Source organism: Pelobates fuscus, chromosome 2 (genome assembly GCF_036172605.1).
Source record: "Pelobates fuscus isolate aPelFus1 chromosome 2, aPelFus1.pri, whole genome shotgun sequence".
Taxonomy (NCBI): domain Eukaryota; kingdom Metazoa; phylum Chordata; class Amphibia; order Anura; family Pelobatidae; genus Pelobates; species Pelobates fuscus.
In genome coordinates, this window is record NC_086318.1 from 14310959 (window position 1) to 14324265 (window position 13307).

A 13307-nucleotide genomic window follows, 5' to 3' on the forward strand; every position below is an offset into this window, starting at 1 on the left:
TCACTAGCAGAATTATTTCGATTCCAGATCTGTACTCGAGCTACGGACTGCCTGGGGATCAACCTCATTTCAAATAGAGACAATCTGTATTCTAAAAATTATGCTCCAATATCTGCTACGCTCAAGGGAATGTTCCACAATGGAAACACTCTGACTGGTCATTACTGAGCCGTGTTTATGCAGTAATGATGGTACTACTATCTACTTAAAATACTGTATCTGTTTCGCTGTCTCCAGAGACCTCTGGTGACGGACGATATTTCTGATCTGCAGAAGAATAGCATGCGGTTCATCTGGGATTACAGACATCCCCGTCTGTCACTGAGAGTGATAGTTCTAGACTTGACCACAGGTTCCGCTCAGCAGAATCTCAAAATTTAGTATAATATATTTAAAGACGCAGTAATTGTTAAACAATATTATACTAAATGTGCTTTACATATATCCCAAGTAATCTTCATAAGAACATCCGAGACAAGGAACCTTCTATGCTATACTCTAGGGGGGGAGGGGGGGTTCACCTATTCGTACCCACAGACCAGTCATACCTGAGCTAGGTGTTTTAGCTCTGAAGATTGTGAGTGCATCCAATTTAAATTTGATGCTATTACATTATTGTGTGTTATTTCTACGCTTTTTAAGGTTGCTAAATTAAGCCAGCTTTATTATACTGTAAGATAAGTGTGTTTTTAAAAAACAGGTTTTTCAGTCTGATTATTGCACTTTATATGTGGTATTATAATACACTATATGACACTTTGTTTTTTTATATACACACTACACTACTTATGTACATTTTGGATTGGAGTTCAGGAATTCAGCTGAACACCCAATCAGTCCAAATTTGGATGAATTGCTGTTCAGCAGAAAACAAACCTTCAAGTCTAGTATTATCATTCAGGGCTTTGCAATTGTCCCAGGAGAAAACTTGCAGGGCAGATATAGAGAGCAATGAATGGTCACCTTGATCCTGTGTCCCAGGGTCAAAAATACAGTCTTTTCTATCATTTATGCATCATACGTATACGTTAAGGAAATCAAGAAGTAGAAACGATGGCTTATCCACAGGCTGCTCCAAAATGCCACCAATTGTCATTCACTTACTTACTAAATAGAATAAAATCTGGCTGCTCTGGCATGGCTACTTCTCCAACACCACCTGAGGACAGGTGTCCAAAACACCCTTCCCTGGTTCCCATCCCCCCTTTTTGTTGCAATTCAAATATCTTTTAGAATTGTGAGAGTTTCTTTGTTATAATATGTAGTTTGATGCTATTATAATATAATTTCATTTTAGTTGTATTGCTCGTGACTGTTAATGAAAAATGCACTAGTAGATGAACATTTGAACTGTGCAATTAGACCAGAGAGTATATAATAGAAGGGAGAACCAAGAATGCCATCCTCTGATGAAGTGATCCTATTCTACATTGATTTCCAGGAGAGCAGGCTGGAACGCACGCGGCTGACAGCAAGTTCTTACACAGCACGAGGAGGTTCACACTCGATTTCATCTGGCTGGTGGTCTTTTGGACCCTCAGACTGTACACTTGGCAGCAACTGCTCTTCACATTTGGGAATGTAATTGTCTTTTATATAAAGTGTGTAAGTTTTAGACAGTATATTGCTGCTAATAAAATCTTTTATATTTTAAGCAATCTGTCGGCTACACTATATAAATGACATAGCACTTTGGATTTCTACTACAGTGGGATAGTTTATTTTACTACCTATTTGATTTATCTTTTAGTGTATTGGTTTTTGTATGTGATAGAACCTCTACTAGATTATCGACTCAGCTATTTTCTATTTGTCTTGCCCTTACATGGGAAGAAAGGATACAATTAGCTGATACATTTTATGCTTATTGTTGCTACTTTGTGAATACACATCGAAGCCACTGTTAAAATACCATTTCCACAGAGTCCTGCAATTACTATTGTTTATTCAATAGACACCAAATTCTTACATTTCTAACCGCAGGTGGCGGCTATTTCTGCAGTGACACAGTGGTTATGGTAACCATATCGGGTCTCATTGCCTAACTTTAGTAGCTAATCATCAGTGTTCATTGGTGCTTATCTATCAAGTTGCTTTTAATTTACAGTACAGTGTGTTTGCTTTAGAGGTTATTATCTCCTGCTATGCTAATTAAACTTTAATCACACACAGGATGATCCTTAAGGCTCTAGCAGACTATTAACAGAGCAGGCGATAAGAAATTCTAAATTAAACAGAAAGGGAATGTAAACATTAAAACTCGCATTACAGAAGGTGTTTAGGAAGACTGTGTTAATTTCTGCCAGGGGAGGAGTGGCTATAGCTGTATACACACTGTCATTTATTTCCTAAATAGCAGAGAATTGATAAGTGACACTGCAGGGGGATGATCTATACAGCAAAAACAGCCCCATTCAGCTAAAGTTGTTCTGGTGCTTAGAATGTCCCTTTAAACTCATCCAAATACGCCGTCATTCTCACTCTGCTACACAAAAGATAAAAAGGATAAACAAAAAGTATTAATGATGTTAAATGTAATAATTGGTGAATGGATGCTTTGTCTCAATTTGTGGAAACATTAAAATTGACATATTTATGTAAAATGTAACCTATATTAATTATTACTGATTGATTTGGGGATAAAGAGCGCAGTACTTACCCGGATGGCGGAATTATTGTCATCGATGAGAGTGTCTGTTACTTCGAGTTGTGCTTCTTCGACCACTTTCTGAAGAACCATACGGAATGTTCCGATCAATCTAAACAGAAAATAACCAGATGACGATACTATTCATTATAATAATCGCATTTCTATATTTTATATTGTAACAATTCCATCTAACGATAAATATATATGTGTTATTTTGTATTGACAATCTCCTGCAAGATAAAATAGAAAAGAAAGATAAATAAATAAATACATAAAACCTGGAGTAAAAATGAGCCTGCACGGTGTTATTCGTATTGTACTCTCAGCATTAAACGATAAATTACAAACTCTGGGGGTTTATTGGAGGAAATATTTTCCCAAAATGAATAAAAATGTTACAATTTTTCATGAAGCCAATCGGAAATGATTTCAATTTGACTTTCTGAAACATCTTTAACCTTTCCATATTTACTAATCCAGGTTCACCTCCCTCGATTCACTATTATTCCAATATTCCTTTATTCTTTTACTTCCTCCAGTGAACACATTGCAGCTACTCCTATGTGTCCATTCACACATTGCTCATATTAATACATACCTCCCAACTATCCCTATTTAGGAGGGACAGTCCCACTTTTGGTCCTAAATCCATCTGCCACTCTTTTCTAGGAGCTCCATATTGTAGTGTGTCTGATTGTATAACAGAGCTCCACATTAATAATACTCCCAGTAATGTGTCTGATTGTATAACAGAGCTCCACATTAATAATACTCCCAGTAATGTGTCTGAGTGTATAACAGAGCTCCACATTAATAATACTCCCAGTAATGTGTCTGAGTGTATAACAGAGCTCCACAGCAATAATACTCCCAGTAATGTGTCTGAGTGTATAACAGAGCTCCACAGCAATAATACTCCCAGTAATGTGTCTGAGTGTATAACAGAGCGCCACAGTAATAATACTCCCAGTAATGTGTCTGAGTGTATAACAGAGCTCCACAGCAATAATACTCCCAGTAATGTGTCTGATTGTATAACAGAGCTCCACATTAATAATACTCCCAGTAATGTGTCTGAGTGTATAACAGAGCTCCACATTAATAATACTCCCAGTAATGTGTCTGAGTGTATAACAGAGCTCCACAGCAATAATACTCCCAGTAATGTGTCTGAGTGTATAACAGAGCCCCACAGCAATAATACTCCCAGTAATGTGTCTGAGTGTATAACAGAGCTCCACAGCAATAATACTCCCAGTAATGTGTCTGAGTGTATAACAGAGCTCCACAGCAATAATACTCCCAGTAATGTGTCTGAGTGTATAACAGAGCCCCACAGCAATAATACTCCCAGTAATGTGTCTGAGTGTATAACAGAGCTCCGCAGCAATAATACTCCCAGTAATGTGTCTGAGTGTATAACAGAGCCCCGCAGCAATAATACTCTCAGTAATGTGTCTGAGTGTATAAGAGAGCTCCACAGCAATAATACTCCCAGTAATGTGTCTGAGTGTATAACAGAGCTCCACAGCTATAATATACTCCCAGTAATGTGTCTGAGTGTATAACAGAGCTCCACAGCAATAATACTCCCAGTAATGTGTCTGAGTGTATAACAGAACTCCACAGCAATAATACTCCCAGTAATGTGTCTGAGTGTATAACAGAGCTCCACAGCAATAATACTCCCATCAATGTGTCTGAGTGTATAACAGAGCTCCACAGCAATAATGCTCCCAGTAATGTGTCTGAGTGTATAACAGAGCTCCACAGCAATAATACTCCCATCAATGTGTCTGAGTGTATAACAGAGCTCCACAGCAATAATACTCCCAGTAATGTGTCTGAGTGTATAACAGAACTCCACAGCAATAATACTCCCAGTAATGTGTCTGAGTGTATAACAGAGCTCCACAGCAATAATACTCCCATCAATGTGTCTGAGTGTATAACAGAGCTCCACAGCAATAATGCTCCCAGTAATGTATCTGAGTGTATAACAGAGTTCCACAGCAATAATACTCCCAGTAATGTGACTGCGTGTATAACGGAGCTCCACAGCAATAATACTCCCAGTAATGTGTCTGAGTGTATAACAGAGCTCCACAGCAGTAATACTCCCAGTAATGTGACTGAGTGTATAACAGAGCTCCACAGCAATAATACTCCCAGTAATGTGACTGAGTGTATAACAGAGCTCCACAGCAATAATACTCCCAGTAATGTGTCTGAGTGTATAACAGAGCTCCCCAGCAATAATACTTCCAGTAATGTGTCTGAGTGTATAACAGAGCTCCACAGCAATAATACTCCCAGTAATGTGTCTGAGTGTGTAACAGAGCCCCACGGCAGTAATACTCCCAGTAATGTGTCTGAGTGTATAACAGAGCTCCACTGCAATAATACTCCCAATAATGTGTCTGAGTGTATAACAGAGCTCCACAGTGATAATACTCCCAGTAATGTGTCTGAGTGTATAACAGAGCTCCACAGCAATAATACTCCCAGTAATGTGTCTGAGTGTATAACAGAGCTCCACAGCAATAATACTCCCAGTAATGTGTCTGAGTGTATAACAGAGCTCCACAGCAATAATACTCCCAGTAATGTGTCTGAGTGTATAACAGAGCTCCACAGCAATAATACTCCCAGTAATGTGTCTGAGTGTATAACAGAGCCCCACAACAATAATACTCCCAGTAATGTGTCTGAGTGTATAACAGAGCTCCGCAGCAATAATACTCCCAGTAATGTGTCTGAGTGTATAACAGAGCTCCACAGCAATAATACTCCCAGTAATGTGTCTGATTGTATAACAGAGCTCCACATTAATAATACTCCCAGTAATGTGTCTGAGTGTATAACAGAGCTCCACATTAATAATACTCCCAGTAATGTGTCTGAGTGTATAACAGAGCTCCACAGCAATAATACTCCCAGTAATGTGTCTGAGTGTATAACAGAGCTCCACAGCAATAATACTCCCAGTAATGTGTCTGAGTGTATAACAGAGCTCCACAGCAATAATACTCCCAGTAATGTGTCTGAGTGTATAACAGAGCTCCACAGCAATAATACTCCCAGTAATGTGTCTGAGTGTATAACAGAGCCCCACAGCAATAATACTCCCAGTAATGTGTCTGAGTGTATAACAGAGCTCCGCAGCAATAATACTCCCAGTAATGTGTCTGAGTGTATAACAGAGCCCCGCAGCAATAATACTCTCAGTAATGTGTCTGAGTGTATAAGAGAGCTCCACAGCAATAATACTCCCAGTAATGTGTCTGAGTGTATAACAGAGCTCCACAGCTATAATACTCCCAGTAATGTGTCTGAGTGTATAACAGAGCTCCACAGCAATAATACTCCCAGTAATGTGTCTGAGTGTATAACAGAACTCCACAGCAATAATACTCCCAGTAATGTGTCTGAGTGTATAACAGAGCTCCACAGCAATAATACTCCCATCAATGTGTCTGAGTGTATAACAGAGCTCCACAGCAATAATGCTCCCAGTAATGTGTCTGAGTGTATAACAGAGCTCCACAGCAATAATACTCCCATCAATGTGTCTGAGTGTATAACAGAGCTCCACAGCAATAATACTCCCAGTAATGTGTCTGAGTGTATAACAGAACTCCACAGCAATAATACTCCCAGTAATGTGTCTGAGTGTATAACAGAGCTCCACAGCAATAATACTCCCATCAATGTGTCTGAGTGTATAACAGAGCTCCACAGCAATAATGCTCCCAGTAATGTATCTGAGTGTATAACAGAGTTCCACAGCAATAATACTCCCAGTAATGTGACTGCGTGTATAACAGAGCTCCACAGCAATAATACTCCCAGTAATGTGTCTGAGTGTATAACAGAGCTCCACAGCAGTAATACTCCCAGTAATGTGACTGAGTGTATAACAGAGCTCCACAGCAATAATACTCCCAGTAATGTGACTGAGTGTATAACAGAGCTCCACAGCAATAATACTCCCAGTAATGTGTCTGAGTGTATAACAGAGCTCCCCAGCAATAATACTTCCAGTAATGTGTCTGAGTGTATAACAGAGCTCCACAGCAATAATACTCCCAGTAATGTGTCTGAGTGTGTAACAGAGCCCCACGGCAGTAATACTCCCAGTAATGTGTCTGAGTGTATAACAGAGCTCCACTGCAATAATACTCCCAATAATGTGTCTGAGTGTATAACAGAGCTCCACAGTGATAATACTCCCAGTAATGTGTCTGAGTGTATAACAGAGCTCCACAGCAATAATACTCCCAGTAATGTGTCTGAGTGTATAACAGAGCCCCACAGCAATAATACTCCCAGTAATGTGTCTGAGTGTATAACAGAGCTCCACAGCAATAATACTCCCAATAATGTGTCTGAGTGTATAACAGAGCTCCACAGCAATAATACTCCCAGTAATGTGTCTGAGTGTATAACAGAGCTCCACAGTAATAATACTCCCAGTAATGTGTCTGAGTGTATAACAGAGCCCCACAGCAATAACACTCCCAGTAATGTGTCTGAGTGTATAACAGAGCTCCACAGCAATAATACTCCCAGTAATGTGTCTGGGTGTATAACAGAGCTCCACAGTAATAATACTCCCAGTAATGTGTCTGAGTGTATAACAGAGCTCCACAGCAATAATACTCCCAGTAATGTGTCTGAATGTATAACAGAGCTCCACAGCAATAATACTCCCAGGAATGTGTCTTTAAACTACAATAAATGTGTTTAGAAATTAGCTACATTGTTCTTGTTCTAAGTTACATTTTAGTTGCATAAATTGCTATTAGTATAACCTACAATTTCTTAGAATATCCATGCCCCTGGCCACAACCCACTCACACCGAATTGATGTCACCTAGCGAGCACAGTAATTCCACATACAGCCAGGATGGCCTGTCCCACTGAACGCACAGTTGACAAGTGTCCAAAACAATATTATGATCTGGCAATAATAGACTAATATAACATTAACCTATCGGATTAACACTGTAAGTGATACATTTTATTAGAGTGGTTATAGTTTCTGCAGTCCCCTGATAGAGTCACTCTATTCAGTGTTAAAATGTTAGAATGCTAAGCGAAAGTCCCCGGTAGCCCATCCCCTCTGTGCTGCTTGGAATAATAAGGAAGCATTAGCCAGAGCAGCAATGGGCATCTGTGATTGGCTAAAAGTGTGAGCAGACTGCTTTCAGCCTATCACAGCGCCTATTCCAGGTATGAATTCAGTATGCCTAGAAGGGAGTTTTTGATCTCCATCTTAGCCACATCTCCAGTGTGGGCCGGGCTGTGGGCATCCAAGGAACCTTAGTCAAAAAACCTCCAGGCACAATAACCACTTCAATAAGATGAAATGGTTATAGTGACTACTTTATTGACAGGAATTGTCTGACAATCCGTCCGATGTGAACACCCACAGTGATCTTATTTAACGCTGTGTACGTTAGAGACATGATGGGAAGTTTAGTCTGAAACCGGTACAAGGTCAGGTGTTTAATGTTTTGGAGTACAATGTGGTTACCTCTGTATTTTCTGGACTCATGGTAAAATAATCACATTTTAAAATAAACCCCGGGGATGAGACACTATTTATTATTATAATTTTTATTATTCACGAAGCTCTGGACTCTCAGCGTGGAAAGCATGATTATTGGCTCGGAGTATAATAGTTAGAAGCTTTAAGGTAACAGATTGCTCGCTCTTTGATCCACTTTCCTGCTTTAATAAACCACCTTAATAACCTGTCAGCAGTTCCTTATTAAACATTTAGTGGCACAATCATGCGGCAGGGAAGTCTACGAGCTCCCCCCGTGAACCTTTACGCTATGGCCGTCTCTATATTTATGCTTCGTGTTGGATTGCACTGACACACAAATAAAGGTCAGCGACTCAGCAGAGCCGTCACCTTACAGACTTTATATTATTGTTAAATCACTAAGTTACGGAGAGATATAACGCTACATTATGCCATAGACAATGAGAGATCAGAAAATACTGTGTAAGGTGACCTCGATCAATACAAAGGAAGGCCTGAAGGATATTATTATTATTATTTTATTATTTATATAGCGCCATCAGATTCCATAGCGCTGTACCAACTGCAATTGTGGCCAACTGCAAATCTGAGGCCAAACTTTATAAATTAGGATCATTTTCTCAAACAGCTGCAAGATTTAACACCTGGTTTGTTCACTAAATACAGATCTGTGGAAAAGTGAAAAACAAAATTGAAAAATAGCGGATTTAGAAAAATTCTCCAACCCGGCTATTCAAAGCACGCGTATATGTCAGTTGTTTAGCCTGTTTTAACCAATTTTTCTGCTGTACTGCAAGCCAGGGTTCGGATCGATAGAAAGTCACGCTTGTCAGAATTCACCTATCTTTGCTGCTTTCATTTCATACAAAGATATGCACAGCCCTTTATGTTACACTTTACTAAATTTAAACGTTATCAAGTATAAACTAATTTAATAAACAATGATGTGTTTGTTCTAGAGATAAGCACATACAGAGATATAAGAAATATAAACCAGTGATAACAATGGTCTCTCTTTCAGCAGGTCAGTCCTGATTTTGGGGTACTGGCTTGCCGTACTTGTGTCCCACATTTCTCTGGACAGCACAGCAGAGATGCTCTGACCCAGTTGTCCAGCCATCGCTATTTGGTCCTTGTCAGAGTCACTTCTTATCTTGTCCATTTTTCCTGTTTCCAACACGTGAAATTCAATAACTGATTGTTCACTTGCTGCCTAATACATCCCACCCTATGATAGGTGCCATTGCGACGATATCATTAATGTTATTCACGTCACCTGTCAGTGGGTTTAAAAGGACACTTTAGGCCTCCAAACCTCTTCAGCTCATTGAAGGGATCTTGGAGCACAGTCCCAGGTCGCTAATCCCTGCATTAATAAACCACAATAATTACCTTTATGGGTTAACTATATCTCTAGTGACTGTCTACCAGACAGCCACTAGTGGGACTTCCGCTGAGTCGCTGGGTCAGCAGTCTATGACATCTTCAGCTTTATGTCTGTTCTGGTCACAAACTCCAACCAAGGAGTTGTAATTAAAAGCTGAAAGTTACATCTCCTTTACCCTAGCAACCCATTGCTGGAAGGATGTTGCCCCCGTCTGTTTCCACATTGCCGTGATCAGGGACTAAGCAGCATTCAGTAAGTGCTTGGCCAATGGTTTCTTGTTAGTTGCTACGGCCTATTTTGTATGATGTAGAAGCACAGGGAGCGGCTGAAACGGGAGGTCTGCACTTCTCGCATGTACCATCCAACAGAAAATGACCGGACAAGACCACCAAACATGCAGATCTGATCCCACTTCGGTCCCACAACACCAACAAAGATCCAATATCTCTGCGTTCATGCGGTGTCGTATCTCTGGGGTTCTGTACCAGGTTCTTATTAGTTTGTAGCTCATTTAATGGAATTTGGAGCTGATTGAATATTTATGTGTCAGGACATACATTTTGTCCCATTCCTGTTCTTACAACTAGGTATGTGATGCTTGTAATTACATAAATGTCTTGCAAACTCGGTTAGTAGTGATCTGCTGCATTCCTTTTTTTTTTTTTTTTTTTTTTTTTTCAATTTGACAATTTTTATTATTTTCTTAGCATATTGCTTAAGTATTTCAGGGGTACAGAAGAAAAAGAAGGGGAGGGACATAAATTTTTGAGTGCTTACATTCGTAACATAATTCCATGAACACGTAAACAAGTTATACATTGCATTATACCGTGCATTATACGTAAACAATATCCACAACCTGGAAGGCAGGGGAGATGGTTGTCAATCACAGAAGGTTCTCTACCCTCTGAGACTTCCCTTGGAAGGATGCCCGTACCTACCCGGAGGTGCCTCTTACGAATGTGTTTCATACCTCCGTGGTGAATGGGAAGGGGGGGAGGGGTTAATGGGGATGTGTAGGGGAGGGGTCGGGGGGTAACTTATATACAAGTGGGTATATATCAAAACTGCACTACATTATTATCAGCACGATGTTACGAGTGCTACAGGTACCATCTATATTTCCAGTCCACCGTGTGACACTATGACTGTGGGTGAGAGGAGAAGGAACAATTTTGACCTCAGCCCATAGGTCCTTTAGTCCCGCTTAGCTTGTTTCAACACTTGGTATCTTTGTATCCTTTTACATCACTTTATATCACCCATCTCCCGGTGTTCCCATCCACTCTGATGTTCACTCTTCCCCATCTATCGTACATCCCGTCTGTTTCCAGTAGCTATCCCATATGCAGCGCGCCTCCGCTGTTGCCCCGTTATCCCTATTTGGCGATAGGCCATTGATTCATAATCCCAGTTTGTCTGGATTTGCCTAAGTAGTGCAGATTTCGTGGGGGCCGTTTGTGTTTTCCATGTTCTAGCTATGAGGAGGCAGGCGGCCACTATCGTATGAAATAATAGTTTTGTGTGTACCCTGGTAAGACCTTCTGGCCATATGTACAGGAGGCAGATTTCTGGTGTTAGTCTCATAGATACAGGCAATAGGTTCTTAATGATTTCGCTCACCATGGCCCAATAGGGTTGGATACGTGGGCATGACCACCATATGTGAAGTAGGGAGCCCCTGTCTGCCTCGCATCTCCAACAGCGGGAGGAGGTGCCCGGGTATACGTGTGCCAGTCTCGTAGGTACTAAGTACCAGCGGTACTGTAGTTTCCGTACCTGTTCGAAGTGTGTGATACAGGAGGTGTTACCCTTATGGACCGTGAAAGCCTGAGCCCATTGGTCCTCGTCGAAGGTGCATCCTAAATCTGCGTGCCATGCGTGTTTGAAATTGTCTACCATAAGTTTTTTACTCTCCAACAGTGTTGCGTACACTAAGCTAAAAATCTTTTTGTGTGGTGCCCCCTTGAAGCACCAGGCGTCGAATCTGGTCATTGTTGGCGTCTGGAGGCTGGCTGTGGTCTTTTGCAAAAGAGATTTAAGCTGTAAATACGGGAAGATTGCCCTATTAGGTAAATTGAACTGCTCCTGTAGGTCTGGGAATTGTTTTAGGGACGTTCCGTTATATAGGTGGTATACATGTGTGCATCCCGCTTTCTCCCATATGTTGTGATCAAATGTCTGGTTTCTCAAATGGATGCTATACATCGTTGTGGCTAGCGAAGTGGCCAGAGGGCCGCTTAGTTGGACTTGATGTGTATCCCATGTATTTAATAACAACTTGGTCTGTTCTAAGATGTATGGTGTATCAGGCCGTAGCCTTTTCGGTACCCAGAATAGGTGGTGTAGCCCCACTTTGCCCGCCCAATAGGATTCTATAGCCACCCATTGGGGTATTGAATCCGTCCTATGTGTGGTTGCGACTGTGGAGAGGAGTGCGGCCTTGTAGTATAAATGTATGTCAGGGAGATTCATTCCCCCTTGTTGTATTGGTTTCTTGAGTACTTGGAGTGCCACTCTGGGTTTTTTGTTTGCCCAAACGAAACGTGTAACTTGTTTCTGTAGAGCTAGTGTGTATTGTTTGGGGATGGGAATCTGTAGTGTACGAAACAGATATTGCAGTTTGGGGAGTAGTGACATTTTGAATGCCGCTATGCGCCCGTGCCAGGAGTGGAAGTCACTTTCCCACTGGTGAAGTATTTGTATTAGTTCACTGGACAGCTTTTCATAATTATATTTAAACATTAAGTGTGTCGACCTAGCCACCTTAATACCTAGAAAGGTTAGGTAATCATCCCTCCAGTCAAAGTTAAAGGAGTTTTTCAGGTTACGCAAGAGTTGGCCCGGTAGATCAATGCCCAACGCCTGCGTTTTCGTTAAGTTAAGTTTATAGTAAGATACTTTATTATAATCCTGTATACACTTTAACAAGTTTGGTAAAGAAATTTGTGGTTGCGTCAACGTTAGAAGTATGTCGTCCGCAAAGAGGTTTAGGGTATATTCCTTGTCGCCTACTTGTACTCCATTAATGGATGGGTGTGCCCTTATGACCGCCGCCAAGGGTTCCAGCGCCATCACATACAACAGTGGCGAGAGGGGGCACCCCTGCCGTGTCCCATTAGTTATCCTGATTTTGTCAGATACAAACCCCGAGTTTAGGACTTGGGCCACTGGTGCTGAATATAAGGCCCTGACCGCCGAGATGAAGCCCCCCGGGAGCCCGAACCTTCTCAGGGTCGCCTCCAGGAACCCCCATCCCAACCGGTCAAAGGCCTTCTCCGCATCCAAGGACAGCAATACTCCCCCCCCGGATCTCGCCGCTCTAAGGCTGTACATGAGGCTAAGGACTTTCCTTGTGTTATCTGCTCCCTGTCGGCCTCTCACAAACCCCACCTGGTCGTCATGTATAATATGGGGGAGCATGGGTCCCAGTCTCAGTGCAAATAGTTTAGCTAGGAGTTTGACGTCCGTATTGAGGAGCGAAATTGGTCTGAAGTTCTGTGGGCATGTCGGTTGTTTACCTGGTTTGGGGAGAGTGATAATATGGGCAACCTGCATCTCTCCAGGTAGTGTCCCCGTGTGTACCGCTTCATTGAACACTGCCGCTAAATGTGGCGCTAGAACCTCCCCAAATTTGTGATAGTAGGAATTTGCGAAGCCGTCTGGGCCCGGGGCTTTAGCATTCGGTAGGGTTTTAATTGTGTCTCTAACTTCCT

General features: G+C 41.4%; 1 protein-coding gene across 2 annotated transcripts in view; it reads right to left on the reverse strand.

The window, feature by feature from the left end:
• Positions 1-13307, reverse strand: part of OTOF (otoferlin) — a 338353-nt gene that overhangs the window by 191777 nt on the left and 133269 nt on the right. For both annotated transcript variants that reach the window (XM_063441964.1, XM_063441962.1), the window contains exon 4: positions 2660-2759. In XM_063441964.1, coding sequence (XP_063298034.1) covers positions 2660-2759 — 100 coding nt within the window. The remainder of the gene's footprint in view (positions 1-2659; positions 2760-13307) is intronic.